Here is a 15,548-nt window from a genome sequence, read left to right on the forward strand (position 1 = left end):
TTCTTTTATAGAGAGAAAGGAATTGACCAAGCAGCCTGTAGTTATTTCTACCAATGAGTTTAAAAGCTTATTAAAACTCACAAGAGAATGTTTTTTGGACCTGTGCAGCACTAGTCTTCCTAAACCTCTTCTACAGAAGGTCTGCAGTAAAACCAGGTCATGCACTGAGACTCGTGGTAAGTATTTTTATTTACAAAATACACTGCTTATTTTCCTTGGATGTTTTCTCATATTGGTTGTCAATATTTTACTAAAAGGTGTAAAGTGTTTTTACCAAGAGAGGAAAACATGGAAAGATAATTCTAGGCTTATTTTGCAAACTGAAATTACCCTTGCATTTCATTTTTCTTTCTTGGGGTAAAAGGAAAAAAAAATTCCAGAAAACATTTCTGGTTGCATCACCAGATAGATTTTTATTTACATATTTTTAGAGAGATTCATTGAGGAATGTCTGTATATAAAGGACTATATATCTATTTCTTTAAGGAATGAGTTTCTTTATTTAGGGTTGTCCAACATGTATTTCTTGCAGACCCTGATTTAATAGAGCCAAATCCATTGGAGTGGCCAGAAAGACACGTTCTTCAGAATTTGGAAAACTTTGAAAAAAACAAACAAAAAATGAGGTAATAATGAAATATTGGTGATTCTTTTTTTTTTTTTTTTTTTGGAGTAGCCATTAAACTTTACTATAGAAGAACTTTATATGTTGATAACCATACTGTAAACTATTTACACATATTGATAATCTTTCAAAGAAAATATTGCTTAAGGCTAAAACTATTTTCCTGTCAGTTTCCAAAGGTGTAATTTAAAGAAGTATTGTTCTGATTTTTATTGACTAAATGCAACCGGAAACTAGCTAAAAGTATAATAGTTCTTAAACTAAATTACCAAAATGGCACTTCTAGAAAATAGTAGCCATGGTAGAAAAACATACAAAAGCTTTTCTTTCTCCAAACATACCCTACGTAATAGAGATAATTTAGCTGGTTTTTGTCAATATGTGCAATGTGTTCTAATCTCCTCATATTTCCTAAATATTCAGTACTTAATATCATAGATCAAGTAATTTTGAAGTCAAAGAACCTATTGGTTTTATGTTTAAAATCTATATTTAGTTATCTTTTGCCTTCAGTGCTGTTCAAATGAAACCCATAGGTCTTTCTGTCTCTTAAGACAGCCTGTTGATTTCAGTTGCTCTCACTTTATACAAGATTTGTCAAGGAATGTTTAGGCTGGATATCAGGAAAAGGTTCTTTACCCAGGGTGTGGTTGGGCACTGAACAGGCTCTCCAAGGCACTGGTCACAGCACCAGCCTGACAGAGCTCAAGAGGAGTTTGGACAATGCTCTAGGACACATGGTGTGACGCTTGGGGGTGTTGCTGTGCAGGGCAGGAGTTGGGCTCAGTGATCCTTGTGGTCCCTTCCAGCTCAGCTTATGCTGTGATTCTGTGGCTTAATGGTCTTTGGTGGTGTTAATGCTCTTGCTGACAGACCTGTAGAGGCAAGTGTCCAGCTGGCCTTTTCTGAGTCACTTCCATCCCATTTCTCTCTTTCAAGTACCATAGGTGGCCATGGCTTAGACTGCATGTGATAAATTCTCACATTAGCTTTCTCATGGTGGTATCATCATCATCATCATTATTGTTATTAATATTATTATTATTGGCTTTTGTTTCTCAAACAGACAAAGTTCTTCCTTTTAATTAGCTGTCAAAAAGCTTCCTGAAGGACCTTTATGTTACATAGTCAGTGTTTATTTTATTGTTCATAATCTGAACTGAGTATCTTTTTTATCCTGTGTCAGCATACAACATGTTGCTTACAGAGGGAGAAAAGTGAGAATTTTTATATACTTGATTGAAGACACTAAAAAAGAGTGAAAAGTTGCTTGCAGTAGTGGCTTTATTGTTCCTTTCCTGTATATTGTATATTTTTAATTTTTTTTTTAATGGGAACCAATTTTTGGTCAAAAAATAGAAAAAAGGGGTGAATAATCGTCTTCCCATGTTGTATTTCATAACCAAGCTCTAAATTCTTGAAGAAACTACTTTTTCAGTCAAATGTTAGAGAATTTGCACCAGTTATCATGTTCTTTGTCGTGAACATCTGTGTTCATGTTCTCAAGGAGCAACTTTGTTCATTTTACTTAGGTACTAGATTAATTGCTTCAGAGTAGCAATGATTTAATTTTTTTTTAAATATTAAATGAGTTTATGAATTTATTAAAAATAAAAAGTCTTACATTACTCTTTGCTCGCGGCGTTTTTTCCAGAGTTCCTCTGTTTGCACATTCACCTGAGCAGTTGCTGGGACACAAAGACGGCCAGAGGGAGTCCCTGACCTTGCTGGATGCTAAAGAGCTGCTGAAGTATTTCACCCCAGAAGGGCTGCCCGTGGGGGATCTCCAGCCACTCCAAGTTCCCAAGCGGTATGATCAGCATGTTAAAGCCACTGAAGACCAAACTCAGAGCTGGTGTAGGGGGGAGTAAATAAGGGTGGAATGGGAGTCACAGAATGGCCTAAATGAATTTGAGTTTATAACATCCTTGCATCACGTGCCTGCCAGTGAAATCAACTGTTTTGTTCTCCAGTCAGTATTGCTATTTAGTTCTTTCAGAAGCTGAAATGGCTGGAGATGATGACCTTATTCCTAGACATTTAAATAATGGCAGGGCTCTACCAGTAACAAACATGTTACTGGTAGAGCCCTGCCAAGCTGCTGCTGCCCTATGTGTCCATTTCCAAAAGAGTATTTGTACTAAAGCAGAAGCTACTGTGGTAGAGCTTTAATTTTTTTGGTGTCATTTCTTTCAGTGGAGGGGAGTCTAGGTGGAAAGATAAAATAAGAAAATATCTGAGCCTATTAACTGTGTTTGTCTCCTGTCATGCTTTTTATAGATACATGGAGTTACTGGAATAATTTTCAGGATCTGCACATCTGTTAGAGTTAAGGCCAGACTCTATAAGAGTCAGATAGTGTTTGTAGAAGCAGAACCTGTACTATTTCTGCACTGTGTCACAGAGTGCTAGATAGGCAAGGTAGTCTTTCCAGTCACTACAATTATATTTGTTGACCTTTTTAATACTGAATAATAGAAACTATGATGCAATTATTTGATACAGCCCTTGGTCCTTTTTCAGACTTCATTATATGTAATAAGAGTGCTTGTGTGAGGAAAGGTTCTGTAGTACTTTGGATTTTCTGTAGGATTTTTGAGACTTCTGTAAAATAGTTACTGAAGTTTTGAAACTGAACTGAGTATGTTCTGAGCAGACAATTCAAGCAAATTAGAAAATATGCAGTAAAGACTTAGAATCTCCTACTGGGTTGTTAATGGGTGAAGAAGATTTAGAATTTTGGCTAAAATATTTTTCTTCCAACTAGTCGTGTGGGAAAGAAGTGAATAATTTTTCACTAAAAAATCTATTTTTTTAGTCTTTGATTTTTTTTCAAAGCCTCCAGAGAAGCACTATAGCATAGAATACCTTGAGTGTCTTGAATGATTTGCTTTGAGCTACAGATGAGTGAGATCTGAATTTGAACTGAGTCCAGCAGAACACTGTACTCTGAGCTGCTCGCTCCCCTAGCAGATGCTTTGACTAAATTCTCTGGAATTATGAGGAGCTTGGCACAGTAGGTGATCAAGAACAGTGAATATGGACCTAAGGATCTTCCTGGCCAACAGAAGGATTGAAGAGATTTTGAGAGAGATTGGTGAATTAAAGGCATACTCACTTGTTTTCTGCGTTTGAGCTTAGATAGAAGTTTGATAGATTACAGTTTCGGCTGACAGTCTTTCCAAATTATCATTTTTGCTAGATTCAATATCACATCTTTCCTAGATGTTTTTCTCAGATTATTCCAGTGGAAATGGTACAGAGGCAGTCTATATGCATAAAATTTGAAGCAATGTGTAAGTTTCAGATTCTGTTACATCTTGCCTTTGTGTCTTCCCTTCTTTAGAGATGAATGTCAGGGTATGTTGAAATCTGTCAGCAAGATCTTTCTATCTGCTTTGCTATGGCTTATTCCCTTGATAAACCCCCAAACAAATACACTCTTAGGATTTAGCTGTAGAGTTACTAGCTGGAATTGCAGTATCCCAGGAAACAAGCCATTAGTTCTGAAGTCTGGGAAAGATGAGTGTTAGGTGAGGCAACAATTTGAAGCTGAAGGGGAGGAATTCACTACTTACAGTGTGTGATTGAGAAATTGGAGGTCACTTCCCAGTTTCTCTCAGTTCATTCTACTACTCAGGTGTCCCATTGTGACATTGTGATATTTGCCTAGTTTTATTGGTAACTTGTTTGGAGCAGTGACCTTAACCATCTAAGAAATGTCTAAGAGCTTCTGTAACAATAATAGCTCAGTAGGAATCAGTTGAACTTAAATTCTCACTTCAATACAGATTTAATTGTCCATTGATGCTTTAGCCTAGGGGCTTAGCTGCAAGACATGCTGTTCTGTTCTTCATATGTGAAGGCACTTTGTTTCTGATTTTTGGAAATATAATTTATCCTAATGGTAACTGGTTAAAATAGATCTTTATTCTTCTCTTTTCAGTGAAAATGCATTTCTTTTGACACCAGAGCTTACTCCTCGAAAACTCAGAGGTTTGCCTTTTGAAAAAGCAGCTGGATGCCATTATCATGGACTTGAGTAAGTTTCCTGGCTTCTTTTCTCAGATTTATTTTTTAATTTCCAGTCTAAGTGTAATTAGAAATGTTTCAAGCAACATATTAAGGGTATGTTAATTATGGATTAAATGTCAGTGGTTTCAATTGCAACATTGCTGCCTTGATGGTAATGTAGAAACATCGAAGGTCTTTTTTTTCTCGGTTGTACTGCTGTGTCTCTTCTCAGTACCTCTAAAAATTTTAATTCAGAGCTAAAAATGGCAAGGGAATTAGTATGTATCAAGTTCCTAGTGAAGCACATGCTTTTAAGTACATACATAGTTTCTGCTTTGATATTTAATTGTAGACACACTAAGACTGATAGTCAAAAGGTTTAATGAGACGTGCTGTGATGCTGCCACCTGTATGTTCAGGGAGCCTGAAAACACCAGCAGGCAAGTGTTAGTGGTAACAATGTTCAGAAGGATCCATATGGCCCGGACTGTTAGTTAATCTCAGCCAGCCAGTAATAGTTATTTGTCAAAGCAAACAAGTGAGCAAACTGTCACATAATGTAGCTGTATAAAAATAGTTTAGAAAAACACAAATATTGACATTGAGGAGAAAAGGGAAAAGGCTATAGAAATGCTGGAGTAGAAAATTAAGCATAACTCTTCCATACAGATAGTCTTATTGCAGTATATATTAAGAAATGTCGTGGATACCAAGCATAGTTCAGTTTTTGTGCAAGATTCTGCTGCCTCCTAGAATCACATTTTCAGATTATCATAATTGACTAACAATGCTGCTGGTATTTTTCCCTATCGATTTTACAAATAGTTTGATTAAGTCCGTATTTAATATCTGGTAATTTTAGCCAAGTTCTCTAGGGCAATGGAGCATTCCTATCTCTTTAGTTTAGTGTCTTTTTCTAAACAGTAACTCATGGGCATATTAGCCTTTTTAGATTTGTAATAAGTGGCACAGAGAGGCAACTGGGTAGGAAAGAGAAATGCATATGGTAGGTGTGGGAAGAAACCACTCGTCTGTTGTCTGTTGCTGTGGGGTATCTTGCTGCCCTGCCTGACCTTGGCAAGCAGTGTGCCTGAGATTTCCAATTAGGCACAGCACAGCTCGTGCTGCCTCTTCTCCTAGCAAAATGTGACAGATATGGACCACAGAGGGGCCTGGGTATTGTGGAGAGGAGGAAGATCCTGGCATATTAATATTGCAGGGGCAATGTGCTTAGCAGAATGGGAGGGAAGCAGTAGAGTGGGAGGTAGTGTATGGCCAGAACATATTGTAACAAGAGTATTGTGGTTTTGGAGAAGATGTGTTTGGTACTATGCAGTTTTCGTCTGCCCAGCTGCTGTATTTATGTTTGGAGGTCAAGTCTTGTCAAAAAACCAGGGAGTAGCAGTTTTCATAGAATGGTTTGAGTTGGAAGGGACCTTAAAGATCATCTAGTTGCAGTCTCCATGCCATGGGCAGGGACACCAACATCCCACATCTTTTTCCCCAGACCTGCTCTTAATTAATTTTTCACTCAGCCTGTATTTGTGCTGTCACTGCCCTTACCCAGGTGCAGGACCTTGCACTTGGCCTTGTTGAACCTCATCAGGTTTGCACAGGGCCACCTCTCAAGCCTCTGGATGGGATCCCTTCCCTCTAGTGACGACCATGCACAGAGCTTGGTGTCAATGGCAACCTGCTTTCCTGAAGTCCAGGGGTGAGCTTGCTGTGTGCTCTCCTTGCTGCCCTGCGGATCCCAAACTCCACTATTTAAAGGTCAGTGCAGCCAAGGCTGCCCTTGAGCTTCGCATTCCCCACCACCCTCTCCTTCTTGATGGGCTCAAGGTCCAGCGTGGCACCTCACCTCACTCGGAGAAGGAAGTTACCAGTGCATGCCAGGAGCCTCCTGGTTTGCTTCTGTCCTATGTATTGGCTCTCCAACAGATTGTTGGGATGGCTGAAGTCCCCCATGAAGACCAGGACTTGTAAACATGAGGCTGTTCGTATTTATGATTAAATCAAATTTTTGGTGTAATGAACGTGTGCCAGACACTTGAATGCTGTTTCGCAAAGAGAAAGCAATTGCCATTAAAGCAGTGAGTAAAATGGCAATTTAACTTCTCAAATTAAATTTGTAGGGTATGTGACTACTCAGGGGACTGAGAATATAAATAAGAAAAAATATCTTGACATTTTTAAGTTCAGACAACTTACTCTCTTATCAGATGACGAATTTATTTCTAGTGGAAAGTTTTCCTCAGTTGTAGAAATTGATTCATCAGCCAATTATTAGAAAAATTAATTTCTCCCTGAATATGAAAATACTCTGAAGAAAATGGAAACATCAAAACTAGCAAATTTAACATGACTCCGTGTTAAGAGATAAAAGTAAAGAATGTGTCTTCCATTCCTCAGAGCAGGAAACATTGCGGAGCAGTTTGAAGTGGGGTCTGAGCAAGAGCTCACACTGCTCAAAGCAATTTGTAACAAGGAGGCTGGAATAATAGAGGATTTACTGTTACCTTTCCCTGCATTACAGGGGTGATGAGACACTGTTCTCTTGCAAGGAATCCTGGAAATCACTTACACAATTGGTAACAAGGAGGCTGGAATAATACAGGATTTACTGTTACCTTTCCGTGCACTACAGGAAGTTATTGGGTGATGAGACACTGTTCTCTTGCAAGGAATCCTGGAAATCACTTACACCAGAGAAAAGTTAGTTAAGTCTCATTTTGTGTTACCTTGTGTGTATGTTCCACTGAGTTAGCACTTGTTCATTTGTTGGCTTTCAGCCCCACTGTTGTTAATACAGTTTGTTCTGTTGATTTGGTTGATCAAACCACTTATTCATTATAGTCAATAGGAAGCTTGTGCTTGTTCAGTGATACCTTTTTTGTATTTTTAGTACTTAAAAATTGTGAATCTCTCATGCAGCAGTGTTTATCTCAGACAAAGCTAAAAGTTGCATTTCAAAGAGTTTGTTCAAGGAAAAAGTTCTGCTAATGTCCATGGAAATCTTATAAGAACAGGCTAAAGAGTTACAAATAGTATATAATTCAGCTTCTTTGTTGGAGTTGGACTTAAGTATAGCAAAATCCATCAGGCAAATGTTAATTTACTGGGCTGTTAAAAGTTGTCTTTCAGAACAGTATGCCAGTTCAAACAAAAAAAAAGGTTTTGGAGTTCACGACTGTCAAAAGTAAGTTTTTCTGATTGTAATAAAACAGAGACTTTCACAGGTTTCTCACCCGATTTCAATTTTAGATATTGTCTTGATAACAGAAGAGCCTTGGAGAGAGATATGGGATATGCTGAACTTCAAACTCGTCTTATTCGCTATGAAACTCAGACTACTTGCACCAAAGAGTGCTGCCCTGTGCCATTTGTCCTGAGTCCTCTCCCATCTCCTGCAGTCTTGTCAGAGCCTGGAAGTGTCCCTGATGGAGAGACTTTGCAAAGCGAATTCAAAACAGAGACATCAAGGCTAAAATACAGATCAAAAGACCTGGATTACTTTTATCCCAAGAAAAGGTAATGCACTGAATAAAATGCATCTTTAGCATGAAATGTTTCAGTAGACTCTTGTGAACTGCATCTTTTCTTTCATTTCAAAATGTTTCAATGAAGCTATCTAGACAAATGTTCTAGTTGTTTAATCCTCTTCTGTAGGTTCTTTTTTTTTTCTCAAGTGTGATCTCTCATCGATGGCATTAGATTAATCAAAACCATGCAGCACAGGCACACTTTGTTTAACAGATTTGGGGTTATATCTTGCAGTCTCAAGTGCCTTTGAGAAGATGACAGCCTCATCTAGGACTGAAACAGTCAGTGCTCCTGTACCACAAATAAACAACTAAAAGTTTAGAAAGCCAAGGATTGTACAAACAGAATAATTGAATTTCTAATCCAAAGGACTGCTGGCATAAGATGACCTACCAAATTTCAATCTTCTTGTCAGCCTTGTTTATTAAAGTCTTTTCTGGAAGTTTAGTTTTTAAGATTTCCCTGTGTACGTTGTCCTCACTCTGAAGATGCAAACTTTGTCACTGAATAATAGCTGCTAGGTAACCCTATTTCCAAATTCACTTTTTTACTGTAGTACTTCACTTCTTCCTTATTTCCAGGTTGATACCCTTTGCATTCTAGTCACAACAGACTTTAACAGAGGTCTGGTTTTAGAAATAAGTGTATCTTCTGCAGCTTACTGGGTAGTTAGAAAAGAAGATGTGATTATACTTAGCATTTTGTAAATTGGAGTTTGGAATTACTAATGCTCTTACAGTTGAAGGATCAAGAATTACAATGTTCCCATAGAATTCTAATGCCCAACTTCTTGTAGTTAAATATGAGTTGTGACATTCCTATAAGACCAAAAGAAATTAGATAGTTGGAAGAAGTTTTGTCTCATCCAAAGACTTGAGGTCAATTCTCTTCCCAAGTGTTTTATTTTCTTAGTTACTTGATTTCTTCAATTTGTTTCTAGACCTTTTTAATCAGAGGTGCAGTGGGTCTACGTGTCAGAGCCCACTCCAGTCAGCGGACTGTTCATCTAGTATAAAAAATTTTACAGACTAGAATCCTGTCTTCCTGTCTGCTGTTTTCAGATGCTGTTTGCAGGAAAGCTCAGTACTTGCTGCTCTAAAGCAGCAGCCTCTCTAGCAGAAACAATGGCACTGAAAGAGTCAGTACAAAACCTGAAAGTTACTTTTATTGTGTTTTTTGTTCTTTTTAGGCTAACCAAATCTGAGAGCACGGACTCGCTGCTGTCCCAGGCAGGCGGAAGCAGCAGGAGTCGCTGTGCGGTCGCAGTGCCGAGGAAGCGCTCGGAGAGATCCGTTTGTGAGGCTGCAGCGCCCTGGAAAGCGCCCGGCCAAGGCCACAGAGCTGCCACCAGGGCTGGCTCAGCTACAGAGCCTGAGGCTGCAAAGCCAGAGAAGGAATCGAGATCCCAGAAACACACGAGGGTAAAAATCTACCTTGTTCTCGTAGTGAAGAAGAGCTGCTTAACTTCTTTTCATGGGACTTGATTTGTAAAAGTTTTTTAACTCAAGGTGAACTATCTTCATCTTTATTTCTTACTGAATTTCATTGTGTTCACGTGTGTAAGTGAATCCTGAAGGCACTGGGGAGAGTGCTGCAGAAGCAAAGAATGAAGAAGTGTGCAAAGAAAATATTATCATGCCCAGAAAATTAAGGCTGAGAGAGATAACGAGGAATAAAAAAGGTGGAAATGAATAGCAATTAATAGGAGTTATGAAATATAAATGATTAATATAAAACCTAAAGGCACCAAAGAGATAGATATATGTTCTGGAAGGGTCAAAGGCATTGTGGAGGAACAGACTAGTCTGAGAATAAAGAGATTCCTGTAGTTTTATAAATCCATTAATTGAGATAACAGGTAAATAATTTGGTGGAGTAATGTTTAATTATTAGCTGTGTAAGTTAGGAATGCCTCTTCTGAAATACAATACACAAAACTGTTTCTGACTCGGTGATACAAATTTTAAATTAATCCCAGGGTAGAAGGAGAGCACTGCAAGAATGTTGAGGTACTGCCAAAGGTAAGTTGGAATGGTCCAAGGAAGCATAAATTGGTGTGACTCATTCAGACCTTCAGCAGAGTTTAAACATCTCTGATGTAAAGAATGTCAGAGGAAATTATCTACTGAGACTTTAGTGTCAGACTTTTAAATTTTTTTTAATATGTATGCGTCAAACAAGGGAATATCAGTACAGCAAAAAGTGACAATTTTATATATATTATTTTGGAGAAGAAGAAAAACCAAGATAATATTGACTTCTTTATCTTCCAAGCTCATGTGACTGTTCACTGATCCTTGACACGTAAGCATTTTCTTAATATTTTAAAAATTAAGGAAATGGAAATAGATTGTTAAATAACTGCTCAAATTCAGGCAGTGAGCTGATCACGTTTGGCAATAGACAAAAGGCAGGCAAGATCACAAAAGATCAGGTTTTCTATGTTGGGCTTTTTTGCTTGCCATTGACAATTTTTCATGTCAGTAGTTGGGATGAACTTCTGAGTGTCTTTTCTTCTGTTTCCAAGATGCTGAAGGAGGTGGTTGCTAAGACTCTTCAAAAATATGGAATTGCAGAAGACCATAAGTGCTTTGCATCCTGCAGCCAGCGTCTATTTGAGATATCAAAATTCTACCTAAAGGTAACTAGAAGACGCACTCTTACAGTTCTTTATTCTTAGTTAAGTGAAGCCACTCCTAAATAAAACTTGAGCTAGCATGTGGGATATTCAGAGTTGATTAAGCTAATATTTCCCAGTGGTGTTGTAGTAATGTGTAGATTGTGTGGAGAGACCTTTGGACTTGCTGTCAAATGGAGAAGGTAGTTTTACAATATAGTTTTGTGGGGTTTTGCTTGTTTTAAAACTTTCTAAAGCAGTAGCCTTTTATACATAGTGAAATAATATGCTAAAGCATGGGCCTGTTAGGTTAGGTCACTCTTAAGAGCTGCAACAGCTAAGGAGACAATAGAATATCTCCCAGCTGTGGCTGTGACAGCTCAGCTTTCTCCCTTGCTCTAAGGTTGTTGGCTCAATAAGTAGCTTACAGAACTGACTCAGAAATTGCAGTTCCCTGACATGATGGTTTCTATTATCTAACACATCCTGGCTTCAGCAGCACCCTGTAGAATTGCATCAACCTCATGTTTAGGGGGAGGTGAGAATTCTTTCTACAATACCTGTAAGACTGTGAGTCAATGCTGAAGCCCATGTTACTTGGTCTGAGCACAAAATTAAGTTAATTACAGTATGGAGTGATTAAAAGCTATTGCTCACAAGCTGAGCTGCTGTTCTGTTCATTTGCATGTGTTTAACCTACCACTATGGGTGAAGCAGCTCAGTTTAGTCAACTTCAGTAATGGTGCTTTAAGCTAAAAGAAAGCTGAACAGGGCTGGATGCTTTCACAATCAGAGCATCTTGCTGATAAGCACCAATTTCTTAAATAGTGGGAATACAGTTGTGCAGTCATTCTGTAAGTGCTCCCAAAGTCTCCCTGAAATATGCCCTGAAGGAAGATCTCCTAATCCAAAATCAGAAGGGGCTGCAGCTAGGGATGTGTAAGTAGAGCAAATCAGGGTTTGTGGTTCCATTTCAAGTAGAAAAGGAAGAATATGGCAGTAATCCTGTCCTTTCTAGAGAGAGGTGTCACAGGATTGTGTTCTCCTGAAATGTCTTGCAGCTCCAAATCTGTGGGAGTCCTTTGAATCCTTTTGTGTGCTGCATAATTCAAAAGCATGGTAACATAGGTATAATTTTCCTTGAAGATAAGTAGTCAATGCATTTTCTTCCTCTCCAGGCAAGGTTTTGTTTTTGCTTTGTTTAAAAGAGCAAATGAGGTTGGACTCATTAAATGGACTGCAGACCAGAAAAGCCATTCTAGATTTTTGCCTTTTCTGCACTGGTTTTCTTTTCTGATGTCTGCTTCTCTGTTCTTTGCCAGAAATCTATTACAGGGTAAGCTCACAGCTCATTTCCATGTTTATATAGAAACAGGATTTCAGTCAAGACTGTAAGAACTTTGAATATCACTGAAGAAAAAAAATCTGGAAATTGTGCAGAAATATGCAGAAGTTTAGGAAGGCTCAATCATAACTGAGTACTAGGTTTGGACTGCTGTAAGGAAAACTGCAACCCATTGGAATAGATTTAAATTGTTTTCCTTTTTTTCCTTTTTAATTAAAAAAGCAAAGGCAAATAATTCTTCTTTTGTTCTGAACAAAGTGATAAAAGTGTAATACTGCCCTGGTTATCAGCACTCATATAACCCAAATTAGAATGACTGTATGCTGACTTCTGTGGCTTTTTGTTTCATATTTAGGACCTCAAAACTTCTAGAGGACTTCTTGATGAAATGAAGAAAACAGCAAATAGCAATGCTAAACAGGTAACACCATGTGTTTATTTGTTCCTGTACATAGCCACAGGATGGTTTAGTCCACAGCTTTAACAGATGAAGGGGTGCCTGTGGGTGTTGTTTCACTCTGACCTCACACAAACTCTCTCTCAGTCAGTAGTTCCAAGGCAAAATTTCCAGATTTTGGGTGGTATTTTAGTTACAGCTGCCAAGATGATGTGCCACAGTGAGAAATGGAAAAGAAGACAATGATGTTTCTACATCACTGAAACAAACAAACAGGAAAAAAAAAGAGAGAGATTTTTTCCTTAATTAGGATCATTAGGGAGTTCTTTTCTTGTGTTGAAGGAAATAACGTTTCAAAGGTTAGGAAGTAGTAAGCTGGTCTATGAAAGGAAATAAATTTTTTAAAAGCAGCAATAAAAATGAGTAACTTTAGGCTCATGAGTAACTGTAAGCACAAGGGATCTCAGGTGGAGTTATTTATGCATAATGTGGGACTTGCATGCACAGCAGCACAGAGCAAATGACAGAAGTGAATATTCCTCCAGAAATTCAGTAACTCTGGTACTGAGACATACACTGAAGTGACTCCATGACTTGGGGGAAAAAAAACCACAAACAAAAAAACTGTCATGCAGAATTACAGTGCAGTTTTCATAATTACAAATTAAATGGAAGAATTTGAACTGAGGTAGGTAAGTAATAGAACACACTCTCAAGAAACCTGCTAGATCTCCAGAAAACTTATTCTGTGAGAGCAGTATCTGCTGTGTCCTGTGCTGTGTTCCTTTGTGGATTGCTTTGTATGGATTATAAGGTTTCAAAAACTATATGGGTTGTGATGTTTGGTGTTGAACTGAACTGTTGTGCTGATACACTGCATCTCACCTCCAGAGAGAATCAGTTTATCAGCACAATAGTTCAGTCTTTGTCTGGCCAGAAAATTGGTCGTTTTTTGTATATTTGCTGTTGGCAAAAGGCATTAAAATTGATGTTCTCCTAAACTGCTTATGTCTCTGTATTAGAGAGTATTTTGAAATTACTTTACAAAAATATAATTGCCAAGGACTAGTCAGTGGTCTGAACAGCTGCCCTGTTTGGAAAGCAGCAGTGATAATGGTGGTAGATACAGCAGTGCACAAATTATCCTTCATTCTTTCTTCTCTGGCATTAGGAACTTTTACTGCTGGAAGCATGAGCTGTTTGGCATTATGTGCAACTTCTTGCTGGTATATGGAGAGAATGGAGTGAAGTATTTCAATTCAGGGGTTCTAAAAATGCCTTTTCCTAAATACAAAGCATTTTGCAAGATTAAATACAATTCTAATGCTGTTTCCTCTCAGATTATTAACAATACTTTCTTCTCCTGACTAGTTTGCTTTTAAATCCTCTTGAGTAAATACTACACAGGTGGTGACAAAGGACTAAAGAAAGAATTAATGATGTCTGTGAGATGTTCTTAATTTGCTTTCAAAACAGGAGGTATGTAAATTGTTTGCTTTCTCATTTATTTGCCCAGGTGATTGAATGGGTTTTGGAGAAGACTAGCAAGTAGAGGCACTGTGTGGATTCTATTCACACCTTCCCAGGAGCTGTGGAGACAGAGCACTTCTGACTTGAGAAGCATTATGCTGTCCAATGCACACACAGATCTGCACACTGGGAGGACTTTGGTCAGTGTAGTTATGTAGACTCATTCTTCAAGCAAGGAAGTGAGGTTGGAAACTTTTTATACTGAAAATTTTTAATTTTTTTTAAATTCATATGAAAAGAGGTTGTATTTTATATGTGTATTTATTATGTTTTTTAAAAGGACTATAGCTTGACTTGATTTATAAAGCTTTGTATATTTTCCAACCAGTGTATTTGGTTTTTATATGAATAAAAACCCCCACATATTTAATTTCGATAACTACTACTTTATTTTACCTTTTTGTGTGAAGATCTGTATTCTGCTTCAGCTTGCTCTTGTATAAACAGCTGTTTACAGCATCAGCTATTAACAGTTTATACACTAATTAAGAACAGTTCCTATTCTCTAGGTGAAAACAAACACAATCATAAATTGAACCATAATTATCTCTGTGTTGTACTATAAGGAAGAAAAAAGCATGACTTGAAACTTGGTGCAAGGTCCCATTAAAGAAAGTTTCTTTGTTTTACAAGCTGAATTTTTGGTATAATTTCCTGCTTGCTCTTTGTAAGACTCCTTAGAAAAATATCTAAGGAGAGGTCTGAGATTTCTTTTCCTGGAAGAGGAAAAAATCAAAGCAATAGTGGTAATGAGGATGGTGAGAGCTGGAAAAGAGCTAGTGTGCTATGCTGAAATGTAAGGAAAAAAAGAGTTTCTAGCTGTGTTGCAAACACAGTAAAATACTAAATTTGGCCTCAATTAATTTAAGTCCCTGGCATGTACCTGGCTGGGACTAATGTAATTATTCAAGTTAGTATTTTGTTGAGATGAGGAGTTCCTACTAAGCTTTCTGTATTAAGGATTTCCTATTTATCATATAAATTAACAGGATTAAAACTGATAGAGATGCAGGGCTATTGTTTGCTATATTACCCCGGTAGGAAAATAGATTAAGCAATACAAATGTAAATGAAATGTAATGTTGTGAAAAAATAATCGAACTAAACCATGTGGAGGTTAGACTTAATGCTGTAAAATCTATGCTTTCTCTAAAGAGCCTTCCTGATTTTGTGACATTATTCTTTGCTGAATTCGATTTGGTGTAAAGCTAAGCCCTAAGGAGGTTTTTCATGTCTAAGAGGATCTGGAGTTCTGTTCCTTTGTTCCCAAGTTTACCAGTCCTGAACTCCACAAGACCTTTCCTGGGTGGGTGTGTACTTGGGTTTAACTGAGCTGCAGTAGGAGAGCTCCGGAGTTGTTCTGCTGTGACAGTGAGCTCTAGTGAGTACTGTGTGCATCTAAGCCCAGGAGAAACAGCTCTGCTTGTAAGATGGACTGCATTTGTCTGCACACACATCCACAGCATCCCAGCTTTAG

At 37.9% G+C, this 15,548-nt stretch overlaps 1 protein-coding gene across 1 annotated transcript in view; it reads left to right on the forward strand.

Annotated features, from left to right (window-relative positions):
• The window catches only part of LOC121337428 (MDM2 binding protein), a 29,342-nt gene extending 14,934 nt beyond the window's left edge, over positions 1-14,408 (forward strand). Inside the window, exons 14-22 of the mRNA XM_041407535.1 lie at positions 12-176; positions 533-626; positions 2,280-2,435; positions 4,572-4,667; positions 7,904-8,170; positions 9,372-9,603; positions 10,710-10,823; positions 12,500-12,565; positions 14,058-14,408. Of these exons, the coding sequence (XP_041263469.1) occupies positions 12-176; positions 533-626; positions 2,280-2,435; positions 4,572-4,667; positions 7,904-8,170; positions 9,372-9,603; positions 10,710-10,823; positions 12,500-12,565; positions 14,058-14,093 (1,226 nt within the window). The 3' untranslated portion in view covers positions 14,094-14,408. The remainder of the gene's footprint in view (positions 1-11; positions 177-532; positions 627-2,279; positions 2,436-4,571; positions 4,668-7,903; positions 8,171-9,371; positions 9,604-10,709; positions 10,824-12,499; positions 12,566-14,057) is intronic.
• The last annotated feature ends 1,140 nt before the right edge of the window (positions 14,409-15,548 follow it).

The sequence above is a fragment of the Onychostruthus taczanowskii genome, unplaced genomic scaffold, assembly GCF_017590055.1.
Source record: "Onychostruthus taczanowskii isolate IOZ18803 unplaced genomic scaffold, ASM1759005v1 scaffold27, whole genome shotgun sequence".
Classification (NCBI taxonomy): Eukaryota; Metazoa; Chordata; class Aves; order Passeriformes; family Passeridae; genus Onychostruthus; species Onychostruthus taczanowskii.